The sequence below is a fragment of the Salvia miltiorrhiza genome, chromosome 6 (genome assembly GCF_028751815.1).
Source record: "Salvia miltiorrhiza cultivar Shanhuang (shh) chromosome 6, IMPLAD_Smil_shh, whole genome shotgun sequence".
NCBI classification, from domain to species: Eukaryota; Viridiplantae; Streptophyta; class Magnoliopsida; order Lamiales; family Lamiaceae; genus Salvia; species Salvia miltiorrhiza.
This window is the reverse complement of record NC_080392.1, coordinates 39,245,903-39,262,583: the sequence shown is the minus strand read 5'-3', so window position 1 is coordinate 39,262,583 and position 16,681 is coordinate 39,245,903. Positions and strand designations below refer to the sequence as shown.

General features: G+C 35.6%; 3 protein-coding genes across 3 annotated transcripts in view; 1 reads left to right on the top strand and 2 right to left on the bottom strand.

The window, feature by feature from the left end:
- LOC130990898 (uncharacterized) overlaps positions 1–2,005 on the top strand; it is a 2,543-nt gene extending 538 nt beyond the window's left edge. Inside the window, exons 3-5 of the mRNA XM_057915126.1 lie at positions 6–115; positions 215–491; positions 1,992–2,005. Coding sequence (XP_057771109.1) covers positions 6–115; positions 215–491; positions 1,992–2,005 — 401 coding nt within the window. The remainder of the gene's footprint in view (positions 1–5; positions 116–214; positions 492–1,991) is intronic.
- Positions 2,006–2,470: 465 nt separating this feature from the next.
- LOC130990897 (uncharacterized) lies at positions 2,471–3,847 on the bottom strand. The gene is made up of 3 exons (XM_057915125.1): positions 3,823–3,847; positions 3,132–3,484; positions 2,471–3,037 (listed from the first exon to the last, which is right to left on the bottom strand). Exons 1-3 carry the CDS (start codon positions 3,845–3,847, stop codon positions 2,471–2,473), a joined length of 945 nt encoding a protein of 314 aa, XP_057771108.1.
- Positions 3,848–11,557: 7,710 nt separating this feature from the next.
- On the bottom strand, positions 11,558–13,576 carry LOC130989410 (RING-H2 finger protein ATL46). Its single transcript, XM_057913404.1, has one exon. The coding sequence runs from the start codon at positions 12,872–12,874 to the stop codon at positions 11,699–11,701; it is 1,176 nt and encodes a 391-aa protein (XP_057769387.1). The 5' UTR covers positions 12,875–13,576; the 3' UTR covers positions 11,558–11,698.
- Between the last annotated feature and the right edge of the window lie 3,105 nt (positions 13,577–16,681).

Sequence of the window (16,681 nt, the reverse complement as noted above, 5' to 3'; positions counted from 1 at the left end):
CTTAGAGAGGCGGTACAAAACGTTCAAGGAGCTTACACGGATGAAGGAAATGCACAGGGACCTTCAAACCAACGAGCTTGTAGCTTCCGAAGAAGTGTGGGAGACAATATTCAAGGTAAAATTAGAACTTCAGCTTTGGATTGATTTCTAAGTTTGTGTCAATGTTGTTATTGTGAAAGCAAATTTGAATAAAATGTGTTTGTATCTTGCACAGGGGAATGTCTTCGCCAAGGCATACCTCCGTGAAGGAGAGCCACATTATTACGTGATGTGTCTGCTCTTCGGTAAGCACGATATTCGCCAAGAGAACTCACGCACAGTCATACTAATCAGTGATTCGCCGAACCCTACTATCAACAACACGCTGCATATCATCTCCTCATCGCCCGATGACGACGTGAGCTCATATGTTATACCAACGCCACCTAAGTCCGCGAGGAAGCTGTTCATCGACGATGCTATGTCGTGTGTGGGCGCTTTGTGTTGGATTTGTATACTGAAAGCAAGAACTTTTTATGCTTGTAGACATTGGTTCCTGTATTCACTATTTTATCTCCTATCTGATTGTGTTCATGATTGCATATGTATGTTCTTTATCTCTATATAAGTAGATTATATGGTGTGTTGTAGATCACAGAAGACCGTATAATTGGAATAACCTTAAGAGATATAATATAATCACAGCCGAAATAACTCTAGGACAAGTTATTGGTTTAGGCTGCGGTATAAATGGAAGTAGTTTGTCTTGACTACTTATCTATACTGGTACGTCATAACGTATTGATAGGACCACAGTGAGATGTATTCTTCTATCTGACTTAAGTGAAGAATCAAGGTCTCGGTAACTTATATGATCTTAATACTAATAAGATTTCAGATATATATGTTGATTCGTTTATCACTTTGATTTACTATGAGCGAGAGTTATATAGTAACTTGAGTACTCTGTATCTTGGGTGATAGCGATTAATATATGATATTTGATTATCTGTATTAGTACTCGTATCCGATAGAGGATAATGACATCCCCTTAAGGAGCTCAATAATGTTTATTGCGTTAAACCCTGTAGGTTGATTAAGTTCAGGCGCAATAATAAGGTTTGAGTGGTACTGCTTAAGGATTACAAAAGAGATTAATTAATTAAGGCTGTCAGAGCTCTAATTAATTGATGGATGTCGGATATTTTAAATACAAGGATTTAATAAGTCTAAATACAAGCCCCGACTCAACACCGACAATAAATGGGTAAGTCAATATCGGTTCTCTAGTGGAATGAACTGATATTTATAAATTAATTATGGTCTGGGCTGACCATAGATAAATTAATTTATTTGAGGCCCATCTTTATTCCTTGTATCTGGTCCCTGGACTAGCTCAATGTCTCCTAGCCCAAGTAGGGCTAGAAAACGTCCCTGCATAGAAATTGGCGCCCCCTCCCTTTGTTCTGTATTATAAAATACAGCTGTCAGCTCTCAGGAAACACACACTGATAATTATTAGGGTTTTTGAGAGCTAAGGAGGCGCAGGAAACGTGTAGGGTGATTTCTAGCTTGGGACTTTCATAGCTCGTTGTCCATCCAACGGTGAAAGCTGAGCGGGATACAGTCGAGAAGATCAGAACTGGAGTCTTTTGACACGATCATCAACGATCTCTGCATCCGCTTCACAAGTAAGTAATTCCTAACACCTATGTGCAGCTGTTAAATTCATAGAAGCATGTTTAAGATTAATCGTTGTATGATAAATTAATAATAACCAAGAAACGATCATCGGGCAAAGCGGAACGTTAATTCAATTTAATATTCCTTCACTTTGCCTGCCCCCCATGTCGCTACCAACGTCCCACGGCAGAAGGGCAAAGCCCGCAACACACCGCAGCGTGATGAAAGCTCTTGTGCGTCGTCCAACCCCGTCAACTAGATCAATCACAACCATGGAGATGGTATCGGGTAACTCTATGAAGCCTTTTTGTGTGTTTTATGATCATCAGCGTCGCTGTCTTAGGTTGTCTACTAATCAATGTAGTTAAATAATGTTAGGTATTGCTGATTAAAGCACTCTTTTGTTGGTAATAGAGTTTATGTGGCATAGATCTAGTAGCCCAGAAAAACTCTGTAGAAATATGGTGTGAATTATAAATATTAGCTATCTATTGTGACTTGTGTCATCACTCCGGTTTGAAGACATTTCTCAGCAATCTTAAAAAGAACACATAATTATAATACCCAGACAATGAGAGGAGAGGTAAAATTACAAGCCACAACCATTCCCATAATATCAAATATATATACATTTTATATGGCATCATATTGTATCATAGACATAGGGGCCATCTTAGCTCGATGGGTCAAACACAAAATACGATAGAGCCCACCATAACGCTTAATCATACTAGTCATAAGATGTAATAACAAAAAGAAATACCAACAACAAGCATCCTCTAAGAAACCATGCAAATAGAACTTCAGCCTAAGTCAATGACGATTCCAGTAGGTACGCCACATACGCTGCTTTCGCATCCTCTGGAAGACCGATGAATATCTCAAGTAGCTGCACTTTGTCGGCCAACATTTCACACACCACAAACTTGTCCTTCAACGACAAACCCGGAATTTGCCCAAGCTTCTCATACACCGCTTGCCTCGCCTGACCAAGGTCCCATTCGTAACCAATGCGAGTTGCAAGACTCTCGAGCCTATCATTTGCGTTCTTGCTGACTTCACCCAGAGCAGCACACAATACATCAACCTCGCTGCGAGTCTTCCGTTTCTTCTTAGAACCACCTGCTCCAGTGCGAATTTTTCCACTCTGACAGACACTAGCATCCTCTTCTTCAGTTTGAGCATCACCTTCAGCTGGATTAAACGCGGTGTCGCCACCATCTTGCGCCATGTTGTCAGCAGCATACATAGCATGGATCGCTTCCATAAGATCTTCAGTCTGCTCTCCAGTGGCCCTATCTTTCCCAAATATGTCCTTCCAATCATCGAACATGGGCCAACTCTTATATCGCATTTTCAATGCGTTGTTGTCTTTCTGTTTTATTTTATTTTCATAAAAAGAGGCAACAACTATAGCAATTCCCATTATATTCAAATGTTTGTCAATGAAATAAAGTGAGTGTATTTACCTTCACAATCTGCTCCCAGGTGTCGTTGTTACAGTCTATCATGAATGTGCCTTTGAGATTGAACCCTGCCCCGCTATTTCCTAGCATCAATGAGAGAGATCCATACGATTTTTTCCAAGCACTTATCTTTGAATTGATATGGGGCATGCCTTTGATGTCAGTATCTGGAAATTCCCTACGCATTGACTCCTCAAGCTTAGTCAAGTAACCGGCCCTAAAACCATTGTCGGCTTTCCAACCGTTAACCACGAGTTCCTTCAATGACGCGAGTAGTATCTCCTCTTCCTTCCTTGACCAACTTCGACGAGTCTTTTCCGGCTTACTTACCTTGCCTTTGGTGACGTCGTTGCTTCCTAATTTCATACCCAAAACCATATAAAGTAAGCATACTTTAAAGCATATACAGTAGCAAAATAAACTCACCAACTACGGCATATGGTGTAGACACGCAAGGATTGGAAACAACCACCAATACCCAAAGATAAAAGAACAGAAACTCACGCCATTTTTTGACAAATATTTTCAACGTCAATATAGTCATCTTATATCTTCAGCACAATTTCTACAAAATGTAGGCAGGCAACTTCTAAAACACTATAAACGACAATTAGATTCACCAAATCTTCAAGCAATCATAGTTTCCCCAAAAAAAATACACGCTCTGGAATTTATATGTGAAGCGCGAACTAACCTTCTTGCACGGAATTGCTTGCCATGGATGCGTCGAACACAACCAAGTTCCTACTCCAACGAGCTTTGATCGGAGCCCCTGTGCAAGATCTTCTCCTCCGTTCTTCGGTTCTTCAATTCGCCGCCAAACCCTTCGAATTCTTGCTTAGTAATGAATGGAGGGAAATGTAGTTCTCCCGCCTAATATAACCCAGCAATCTGAAAGGGTATTCTAGTATTTAACTCATGTCTTTTAAGGGCAAAATAGGGATTTCCAATTATAATATTGGGATTAATGGGGGCTATCAATCAGCCAAAGGTGTAATTTAAAGAATTACCATTGCACACCAAACAATAAATCCATATATATATCAAGGCCTTCAACCTTGATATTAATCACGGTTTTAACAACATTGCCGAAACTTATGAAGGTAATCAAACATTGCCTTAGGCAGTAATGGGAAAATATTTTCCAACATTTTATTATTTTTTCATCTATAATATATATATATATATATATATATATATAACCCGCCCGAATTTAAGGTTGGTTGGGCTCGATAAAATAGAGGCCCGAAAAAAAATCGGGCCTTTTCCAAACGGCCCGCTGGGCCGATTGGGCTTCGGGGCTAAAAAGCCCGGGGGTTTGGGCTTTTTGGCCCGCCCGATTTTTTATTATTAATTTATAATTTTTACTTATATAATTATATATTTTAAAAAATAATTAAAAATAGATTCATGTTCATATTTCACACTTATGTTAGCTCATTAATTGAGAAATTTTAGCTTCTGAATTAAATATAAAAAATATTATATCTTGAATTAAATACTTGGTATAAATTAATTATATATATATATATATATATATTCATATTTATTCATTTAAATTTTTTATTTTTGTGAACCCTTTCATGATTTAATGAGTATTATCATTTCTCTTTGAATTTGCTGTGATCGTGAGTTTGCCCCTTTTTAGAATAAACTTTGATTAGTACAGTGTAGAATGTGAACGTCTATTTTGCTAATTTTATAGTTTAAAATGGGTTCTTTCTTGATTTAGATACCATATTTTGAGTTTGCTTAATATTTACTATTAGGACTTTATATTTGTTGAAATACTTTAAAGTGTTATTTAATAAACCATCTATTATAGGATTTTTCATTTATTTTTTGTTCTGTTTTTGACATACAATAGTATGATTTAAAATTTTAATTTTATCTTTAATTATATTTGTTGATTGATGATTTGATTTGATGTTAGTAGATTTTTTTTCTATCATTTTTATAGCAAAAAAATAGAATTTAAGAAAAAAAAAATTATTAGGCGGGTTTGGCCCGACCGCCTGGTGGCCCGATAGGGGTTGGGTTGGGCTTACTATTTTGAGGTCCGGTCATATTTCGGGCCGACCCAACTCGACCTGGTATAATTCGAAAGCCCAGTGAACTGGGCCGGGTTGACCCAATCCGGCCCGTTTGACACCTCTATATTTATTAATCATTTTTCAATGAAAACATTATCAACAAAGTAAACACAATCTTACTATACAAATCAAGAAATGGATTACAGCGAGGGATTATTTTGTAAGTGAGACGACCAAAATTTTGATACAAATTCGTATTCTAATGATATTTGTAAATATCAATAAAATTATAAATATTACTCCCTCCGTTCCAGTCCGATAGGCTCAATTGCTTTCGACACAGAGATTATGAAACACACTTTTTGATAGATAAATGGTGTGATAAACATAAAATTAACCTTTTAAGTACTGCATTATTTACATAAAATGAATTAAATGATGAATTAGGCAATCGTCCCTGGTCTCCCTTTCTCCCTTACAAATGATGAATTAGACATTTTACTTTATCCATGTTCCCCCTTTCAATCAACTGAAACAAGAATGCTAAAAAAAACAGAAAAAACAAAATCGACTGAAACAAGGGAAATTCTATTCCTTCTCTCCTCTGAAATTAAATCCACCTCCGCCGAAACTCTTCTCACTCAATTCGATTGAAAGGGATAGATACATGCAAAGAGATAGAGATAGAGATAGAGAGAGAGAGATCATGGAGTTGTCTGCAATTGGGGAAGAAGCTTTCATCAGGGGAAAGAAGTTCTTTGTCAAAATGGAGCTCCCTTCTCTTGTTTAAAATTAAATCTGCCTCCGCTGCTGGCCCCTGGAAGAACGGCGGACGGCCGCCGCCTTCACCGGTCCTCTTCCCCTCAAACGTGTTGCCCCAACTCTTCTCAATCTAGGGTTTGCGCCGCTAGAGACAGTGGTACATGGGAAAGAAGGAAGAGAAGGGAGTTTGGCTTGCGGTTGAGGGGTGAAGATACGGCGACAGGTTTAGAGAGAAGACGACTAGGGTTTCGTGGTTCACAGAGGTGGGCCGCCGAAAATTGAAGAGATAAGGGAAAGGGGGTGGCTTGTGGTTTTGTTGCCGGAAATTGAAGAGAGAAAGGGAAGGGGGTGGCGGTGACTGCGGCGGTGATGGTGGTCGACAAAGAACGACGGAGGTGCGGCAGGGGACTGTGTCGCCGGAGGTGCGGCAGAGACTGTGCCACCGGAGTTCTAGGCTTGTGACTGTTGAAGAGGGAGGGAAAGCTAGAGAGAGAGAGAGATAGAGCGGTGAGAAATGAAGTCAAAATGAAAAATGAAAAGTAGGGTTTCAAATTAAAGGGTGTATATCCTTTCTTAAGTAAGAATTAAGAAATTCCTGATTATTTCTAATTTTAGACTGGGTCTATTGGAGTTGGACGTCCCAAAAAGGAAAATGAGCCTATTGGAATGGGACGAAGGGAGTACATTGATTATAAATTATTACTACTACTATACAAGAGTTGGTCTCTTGTGTTGGAGTACGTATGTCGCCTCCAAGCGCTAATCTGTCTCGTCTCATCTAATTATATTATGTGATGATACTTTAATAATAATAAAATAATATTTTAATCAATATAAATGATATTTTTATTAATAATAAATAAAATTATACATAAAATAGATATAAAATAATTATTTTTGTAAAAGTTAATGTTACCTTATAAATAATACTTTTAATAAATGCAAATAATACCTTTTATAAATAAATGACACTTTAAAATATATATATATATATATATATATATATATATATATATATATTTGTGTAAAAACAAATAGAACATTACAAATAGTCCCTCCATCACACGAATCTTGACGCGTATTTCTTTTTGGCCCGTCCCACGAATCTTAACACATTTCTAAATATAGTAGTAACAATTATCTAAACAATAAAGGTTCTTAATTACCTTTCTCTCTCATACTTTATCACTTTATTACATTATCTTTCTTACTTTATCACATTCTCTCTCTTACTTTATCACTTTTATACTTTATTACCTACACACTTAAAATACTAGTAATCTACAACTCCTTAATTCCCGTGCCAAAACCGAACGTGTCAAGATTCGTGGGACAGAAGGAGTAACACTATTACTAATAACAGTAAATAATATTGTTGAATAATATGGATTGAGTTAAATCAAATCTGCTCCACACATAAAAAATAAGCACAAAAAACTTGGGTGGTGCAACCTGGTGTACCGTACAATCGGGTTGACCCGCACCCAGACTCTAACTTACATCCTGACTCAAATCATGTAAATGACACTATTCGGTTATACAAATGACACTATAATATTTTAAAATGTTATAGTTAGGGGTGTAATCGAACCGAGCCGAACCGAATAGTGGTGTGCTCAAGTTTGGTTTGTTTAGTATCGAATCGAATCTCGAACTTTACGTACCGAATACTTTGAGGCTCACGAGCCTAATCGAACCTATACGAACTTTCTAAATTTATATTTTTATTCAAAGTATTGATTATTTTATTTTAAAAATAAATTATTTTATTCAAAATAATAAATATATTAATTATTTTCTTATAACAAATAAAATTAATTAGATATTTAATACAATTATTATTAATTTTAGTGGATAAATATAAGTTGTATCCACTAATAATTTATATTTTTCAAGCTGAATCACTTGACGAACATGTTCACGAGCTAACGAGCCGAATACTACTAAGTTCAAGTTTGGTTTGTTTATTTATCGAGCTTCTCTAAACGAACTTGAACGAACTTTTTTCGAGCCGAGCTCCGAATAGTTCGCAAACGGCTTGGTTTGTTTACAGCCCTAGTTATAGTGTCATTTTCAATCTTATAATATCAATTGCAATCTTAGAGCACTCCCAGCAGATCACCTAAATGCATCACTAACTCTAAATTTAGGCTAAAACAATTGAAAATGTGATAAAAAAAATGCATCCAGCAGATCCCCTAAATTGGATGGCGGCCACAAAAAATTTTACACCTACCTAAATTCAATCTTAAATTTACACTCACCCTAAATTTATTTTAAGCTTATAATTAATAGGGCCCACACATAATTATTGTTTTTATGTAGAAAATAGGAGATCTGGTGTATGCATTTATAAAATCGAGATCCTAAAATTAAATAGGAAAGCTTTAGGGAGGAATATATGAGCATAATTTTGGGATTTCTGCTGGGAGTGCTCTTATAGTGTCAATTACAGGAAGTATCATTTATATTTTTTAATAACGTCAATTATACACAGTGTCATTTACAATATTATAGTGTCATTTTTATAACAGAATAGTGTCAATCACATGCGGTGTCATTTGTATAATTGAATAATGTGATTTACCCGATTTGAATCAGAATGCGGGTTCGGATTAGAATGCGAGTCAAGATTTAGATGCAGATCAATCCAATTGTACAATACACCCGATTATACCCAAAACTATTTTCTTTTTTTTTAAGATACTCCTAAGTGTCCTACTAAAAAGAACACGCTAATTTCCACATAAATCTTTTTATAATTATAAAAAATATTAAACTTCGAATCTTGATTCGACTCATATATTATTATTAATACATGTTTTCAATCATGAAGCTCACAAACGAACGCAAGGCACTATGATATAAATAAAATTGATATATTTAGTCGAATCTAATCTATTATCCAAATAATATCTACAAAATCGTTTAGACACACATGCAAACTTGTCAAAGATCTGACACGGGCCCATGCAAACTTCTCTACTAGATCAAGCTCCACACGTTCCGCCCTTTTTCCTAATTTTTTAAATACCAATTTATTTATTGGATACTTAAATCGATTAATTTCGGAATTAATTACTACTAATGTCTAATACCAACTACAACTAAAATAATCGAAATATTCCCATGGTTGCTTGCGCCTTTGCTAAAAAGGGACCGTTTAGTGGCGTGATTGGTAAATGATTGTCTTGTGAACACTGCAAAGGACTAATTTATGTTATAAAAAAATACTACTATATATATTAATATATGACATCTAATAACACCACAATCAGCCACTCACACTTGAATATATATATATATATATATATATATATAAATTAAATAGTGGGTTATTCCAATTAATTACAACTCATTTCACTTTCTTTTCTTCTCAATTTATGTTTATTATAAATAACATTGTTTTACAATACTTAATTTGTCTATTATATAATTAATTTTTTTTATTTGAGTTAGATTGAATTTAAAGGCAGCAACCATATGATAAACTATATATTAAACTATTCAACTGACCATAGTTCCACAAATCAAGTGAATCTGGAATTTTCTCATATTCTATAAATAAATACACAAATTTCTTCCTTGCTTGATTACCTTTCTGCTTATGCTCCTTGTTCAGGTAAGAAGGACATGTGGACTTGGAAGGCATCTAAAGACGGAGCTTTTCCGACAAAATCAGCGTATCACATCATTGCAACAGCAAGAACTGAAGCGCCCCCACCAAACAATCCATCTGGTCTCCTTGCAACGGTGTGGGATTCGCCAGCTCCCCACAAGGCAAAAGTACACACCTGGAGATGCTTGAGAAACAGGTTAGCAACGTGTGATAATTTGATTAAGAGAAACGTGGCGGTGACAGTTGAGGAGTCTTGATGTAATGGGTGTGTTGCTAGTGAAGAGACAGCAGATCACTTGTTCTTGCTTTGTCCGAAAGCTCAACGAGTGTGGGATGAAATCCATAAGTGGATTGGTATTTGTTCAACGAGACCCATGAAGATTGAGCAGCACTACAATTGGTTCATACATTTAGGAAAAGGAAAGAAGAGCGGTAACATGCTTAAGGCGGTTTGGATTTGCACGGCGTGGCTCCTTTGGAAACGACGTAACAAGAGCAGATTTGAAGGGAAGGCTGGGATGTTCAGAATCTGTTGTTGGAAATAAAAGGAAGGATCTGGAGTTGGAATAAATCTTTTGGTATTGTTGCAAAGGATTCGAGCTTCCCCTCTTGGTGCTCTGAATCCTTCTCTCTTCTTATTGTATTAACTTTTAGGTATCCCTGGTACCATGGTTTTTCTTTATAAAATTTTTCTCTGATCCAAAAAAAAAATTCACAAATTTTAATCATTTCAAATCAAAATTGTGTGGCATTGAATTTTAAGAATAGTCTCACATCTAAAAATTTCAATGCCACGCCACTTTCGATTTGATTGAAATTTTAATTTGGGCTAAATATCGAAAATCATCAAAGTATGTATTTATTTAATAACTTTATAGAAAATGAAAAAAAAAATCAACATTCATAATTTTTGAATTTACAACCGTCTATTTACTACTACTATAAATTTTTATTATACCTATAAATTATTATACACTCACTTGCTATAATTTTAAGACCAAATTATAATCTGTTACAATTTGTCATGATTGATAGAAGATAAGAATAATTTTGTACATAAAATTCTTCACATTTGTTATTTATAAAACACTTTAATATTTGTTGCACATTACCAATTACCATACAACTAGTTAGTGTATTCAAAAGTTGCATGACAAGGATAATATTATTTTAGTTATTTATTTGGGCCAAAACAAAAGTAGCAATCCTATCAAAGTTGAAAAACAAAGGGCACTAAACCATGGCCCTAATGCAAAGTGACCACAAAAAAGAAGTTTTGAACATACAAAAAGAAGCTCTTATCACTAGAAATTTCCTTACACAACTCTTTCCATGGATCCCACCATATGGTCCCAACCAAAAGGAAAACAACTCCACATACAAAAAGGGTGTGCTGACACTATACCAAAAGGGCCAAACAACAGCACATAATCAAAAGGAAAACAAAGGCAAGAATAGAATACAAACTACTAAACCAAAGTGGAGTGATGCATATAGCTACCAACTTTAGCAGAATCAAGACTAAGTCCAAAGCAAACATGCATTCTAAATGATTCTCATGAACTCCCTAGAAACTTTCATGAATCCAAGAATCAAGATCCTTCAAAAAAGTGCAGCAAATTCATCGACTGACACGAGGTACGAATGCTTTGCTATGAGAAGGAAGATGATGCTAACACAGATGCCATTGTTGCTATAACGGTGGGGAGACATGATATAACGCGAAGTTTTTTGGACACGAACAAAGCACATCTACTATGTGGAGCACTAATTTTCCCAGATCAAGACAGCTTCCTAACTTAATGTCTAATCATGAAATATCATCTAATCCATCATATGGAAAGAGAATGATGTGATTTCAAGAGTTATTAAGTTGCTTGGCACCTACTTGATGGGATGATCTAGAAAGGTAAATGCAATCATATCAACAAGAACAAAAAAACAAAATATGAACAGCATCAGATTGAACTAACAAGATCAAAATTGCAATATCTGAAAGCACAAAATAACAAAAATTGATAGGGAACTCTGATGCATTATATAGCTATACCAAATTCTTTCCAATCATGCAGCCAATTTCTTTTCATAACAAAAATAAGCCAAACAACTGCCATTTAACTGATGATGGATGATGAATCAAAAAATAAAAAGACCTTTCAGACGCCTTCGGTTCTACGCATCCAGGATAAGTCGAGGTTTGGTGGCGACGAATTCTCCAAGTGGGCGCCCGAGGAGCTTGCGAACTTCCCCTTCTTTGACCACAACCAAATCTTGGAAACAGAGTAGCTATCAGTCTTTGTGCCAATACTAATCTTCTTCCCATCCGTGTTTTCATCGGCCGGAGCATTGACAGCCTGCTCGGCCCCTCTGACGAGCTTTGCTCGATTCTGAGCTCGTTCTTGGCTCAAGGCTACCCTAAGGTTAGCATCACCAACTACATACTGATAAGAACCCAACGAGTAACACCTCCTAGCATCCAATTTACTGCTGCTAGTCTCTCCTACGGCTTCCCCCCCTTCGGTTTCATCTAATTTTCGAAACTTCCCAAGCCTAACGGGAAAGACCCCCTTCTCCGTAGCAACCTCCTCGATCTCCACCCTCTTTTGAGCAATCGAGAATCCATTATCACCATAACCAGGGCATCCATCCTCCTCCCTGAAGTCATCATAGTCGAACATTGGATTCTCTATCGAGAATCCCGGGTTGAAGAGTGTCCCCCTGCAAAGAGGGCAAGATGAATTCGAGAGGAGCCAGGTGTCAATGCAGCTCAAATGAAAGGCATGGCTACACATGGGAAGCAACCTCAACTGATCACTCTCCGTGAACTCACACAAGCAAACTGCACAATCAAACGGCTCCTTCGGCCCCACAACCTCCTTGTACGAAAACACGGGTAACGCATCTATAAAAGCTTGATCCAAACCAGAGTCATGTAAATGGAAGAGCTGCTGCAGCTGCCTCTGGAGGGCATCAGAGGTAGAAGATTCAACATTCCGATTCGACTGAGACGAGGAGGGGTTCTTGGTGAGAAATCTCACAAGCAAGTGGAGCAGACCAGATATGAAGAAAAGCACAGCCAGAATCACTATAATGAAGAGAACAGCAGGGCTGATTCTTGTCCCAGATGAAGAGGGAGAAGGGCCTGACTCTCTGTGGAAACTGCTGCCATCAACATAAGATGAAGGTGGTGCAAGAACAAATGGAGGGGGGTTTGCCAAGACACCATCTTTCTGATTGATTTGATGCTTAATCCAAGAAATTTTCAAATGGGTGTGGGCAAGCTGCCCAGAAAACCATCTTTGCCCTTGCATTTCTATTTTGGGACAAACCATCTCAACATTCCCCACAAACAAATCCCACTAAATGACTGAACAACACACATCTCCCACCACCAGAAACCTCATAAAACGGCAACTTATACAGCTCCCCAATTTTGTGCAAAGAAAAAAAAAAATGAAAATATGTTTTGAGATAGATACAGCAGCAGGTGGGCTAGTTCTAATAAAGAAACAACGAGTATTCGTTTTCAGATAGGAAAGCCCCAAACGAAACAACTGGTTGTTCAATAATACGAAAATATGACGAAACCAGTAACTTTATATAAATATATATATGATATATATTTTTGAGCCTTCACCTACCTTGAAGCTGAAGATGACAACCCCCTTTATATGTATAATAGAAATGGACCCGCTTCTTGCAGCTCCAGCAAAACCCTAAAGACACAGCTTTTCCCTTGGAATCTTACAGCCCTTTTATAATACTACTCTCTCTCTCTCTCTCACCTTCAAACGAATATTACTCATAAATACAGATATACAGCCAAGATTTGGTCTGAATATTTATATTGACATTTCATCGAACGGGATATGTGCCACATAAAAATTTAGATTACAAAGTGACGGAGATGAGTGCGTGTGAATTTCACACAGTACCCTCAAGCAGAAGGAGGGATGACAGAAACCATTTTGGTAGCTAAAGGGTCGTCACTAGTTTCCAAAGTGAATGATTTTGCTTAAAAAAGACACCATTTTTATTTTTCCTTTCTCCGTCAAAAGAAAAAGGAAAAGATTCAATCTTTAGGTTTGAACACACGCGCCCCTGAGGCGCGTGGATTTGGGTGGTCAACATTTAGCCGACAAAACGCCTCATCGTATGGCCATAGAATGTGGGCGTGAGTCATATTTAAGACTGGGTGTTGTTGCCAGATCAGATTTCGTCCTTCCCCACGCATATTTAATTTTTTGACAGTTTTACCCTCCTTGTTTGAGGCCTTATTGCCTTGTATTGATGGGTAAAAGTGTCAATCCGGGTGAATGAGCGTGACTGGTGGAAGTGGTCTTCTCTCTGGCATCATCAATTTGCTGATTTTCTAGGCTCATTAAATTAGCGGTTACTCGAAAAATTTTGAAGCTGAGATTTAAGAGCCTTAATTAGTGATTCGACCTCAAAATTTTGAACTCGATCTTATCAGTTTTTTTTTTTTTTTTTTGAAATTGTTTCTTTTGGAAAACATGAATTTACTTCTCGACTCTAAGTTAATCGTTAAAAAGGAAAAAGAAACTAATTTTGTCAAGTAGTTTATTGGTAAAATGTTGAGTTAGTAGATAAGGATACAATTTTACATGCAATTTAATGTTCCACACAAGTCTACTCACATTTAAAATGAAAAACTTATTTCACTACCAACTTCACTTAAATTTGATTAAAATTTGTGTCATTCATAATATGACAAATATTTTATGGACGGATGAATTACTCTCGTTGTTCCATTACAAATATTTCATTATTTTTAGGCATGGAGATTAAAAATGTGTAATTAGTGGATAAAGTGAGTTGGTAAAAATCATTTAAATATTAGATACAAAGAGATAATATATTGTCAAACAAGAAATGAGACATTTATAATGGAACATCCCATTATAAAAAGCGGGACATTTGTAATGGAACGGGGGTGTATGATTTATCCGTCTTACGTGGAGTGTAGCCAATTATACAAAAATGTGAATTTACTAATCGAATATTTAACATAGCGATTACAAATTTCTATTAAAAAAAACATAATAGATGCACCTTAAGATCAAAACACATAATGTTTCATTTGACATAACTCTAGAACCATATTAAAATATACCTGAGCGAACATCCAAACAATATAGGTTTCAATCTATAAGTAATGAGATTTAGAGTTCAAACTTCATCGTCCTAGCTCCTCCTCGACTAAAAAAATGTTAAATAATTGTATCCACTAAAAGTTTGAATATAATTTCATCCAGACTCAAAAATTTTATAGTATTAAATGATTATTTGACCTAAATACATAAGTTGGTAAATATGAATATAATTTTCCTAAGAAATTCAATATCCTCGACAATTGAACCTAGCTTTTCGTTTCAGTAAGATCTAAACTTCGTTTTAATTTAACCTGTAGAAAGGGTTTGCTTCATGCTCAAATATTCAAGATCAATAGTCATATTAAACTAAAAATCTTAATAGCTTGAACCTCATGTATATGTGAAAATTGCACAATATATAATATACCAAGTTGCATATTATAAATGCATGATCGATCGTGTATAAATCCACACGAAAGTGTAAGATCATTTCATAGGTTAAAATATATGAGATCTGTCAATATTTGAATCCAAATTCATAGTCGATGACATATTTATAATTTTTCTAAATATTTAATTATATTCTGATCTTTATATTAGCGTCACTCATCTTATTATGAGACATTTCGCGTAAGAATCTGGTTATTTATATTATGTATGTATAATATTGTTGGTAGGGATTATGTATGATTTCTTGAAAGCTTGTGGATGAACATATTACTTGTCTTGTGGGTCATTGGTATGTGGTTGGAATGACTTAAGGCAAGGCAAATTCCACATCTATAATTAATCTTTAATTTAAAGGCATTTAGGTGTAAGCATTGTGTTCACAAAGGGACAGCACAATTGATACAAAGAATTAGGTCACAAGAAACAAATAAATCAACATGGACAAAAAGTTTACAAAAACTACTATTTTTGTTGGTGTTTTAATTTGTTTCATATATATGTTGATGATGATTTTGTGAAAAAGTTAGTCAATCATCCATTAGTATGTTCACAAAGAAAATAACTTTTCTGTAGTCAAATATCATAAATGAGTTCGGTAGTGTGTGTAACATATTTATATTAGTGTTTGCGTGAATGTTTTGAATTCGATTTTGTTTCCTCTTGTTTTGTTTTGATAATTAAAGTAGCAATTAAACAAGTAAATTTAATGTCTTCATCACAATGGATTCAAATCTAAGAATTTTGGTCTTAAACGTTAATCACTCTATTATTAGATCAACACACGCATATTTTTAAATTTAATATTTAATTATCATGTAATTTGATAGCTAAAAGGGTTTTAAAAGATAATTCTATATTGATGAATATATATAGCTAGATATTAGTTCAAAGTTGACAATTAGATGCTCTCTGACTATTCAAACTCACTCAAAGAGCATCCACATTGGTCTATTCATCCGTCCGACTTGAGTACATTTGACGGATGAATTGATTAATACAGGATGGGGGAGACTCGAGCTCGACTCATATGGATGAGCCGGGCTCATTCGTTATTTTGTGCATGTGCGTGCAATGCACGCATCACTTTTTAAAGAAAAAAAAACTAAGGGATATGGGTTAGTTGGATGAGCCTCCAACCGATTCAACAGATATAAATGCTCTTGGCTTCAACTAAAATTAGCAAGCTCAACAAAGAAAAAATATACAGCCTCTATAAACTCAAATTCGGAGAACTTCATCCATAAATCTAGACAGAAATATATATATATATAGTACTAAATTGTTAATAAAATAACACGATGTTTACTCATATTTAAAACAATAATAATAAAATCAATTATTATTATTAATTTCCAATGTTTACTCATACTAGTACTTTAATCCGTCCAAATCAACTTTTTAAAGCTACATATATAGTACTTGTCACAAAATCCATCCATCCGGCATTCGACTTGAACTAAATTGAATAATGGTATGCTCAAATTTAATTTGTTTAGTATTACATCGAATCTCGAATTTTGTTTATCGAATATTTTGAGGTTCACAAACTTAATCAAATTCATAAGAATTTTTTAA

Coding starts and splice junctions, on each gene's coding strand:
- LOC130990897 (XM_057915125.1), bottom strand. CDS start 3,847: ATGGCAAGCAATTCCGTGCAAGAAG. Junction 3,485..3,822: donor AAGCAATTCCGTGCAAGAAG/GTTAGTTCGCGC, acceptor GTATGAAATTAG/GAAGCAACGACGTCACCAAA. Junction 3,038..3,131: donor CCTGGGAGCAGATTGTGAAG/GTAAATACACTC, acceptor AAAATAAAACAG/AAAGACAACAACGCATTGAA.
- LOC130989410 (XM_057913404.1), bottom strand. CDS start 12,874: ATGGTTTGTCCCAAAATAGAAATGCAAGGGCAAAGATGGTTTTCTGGG.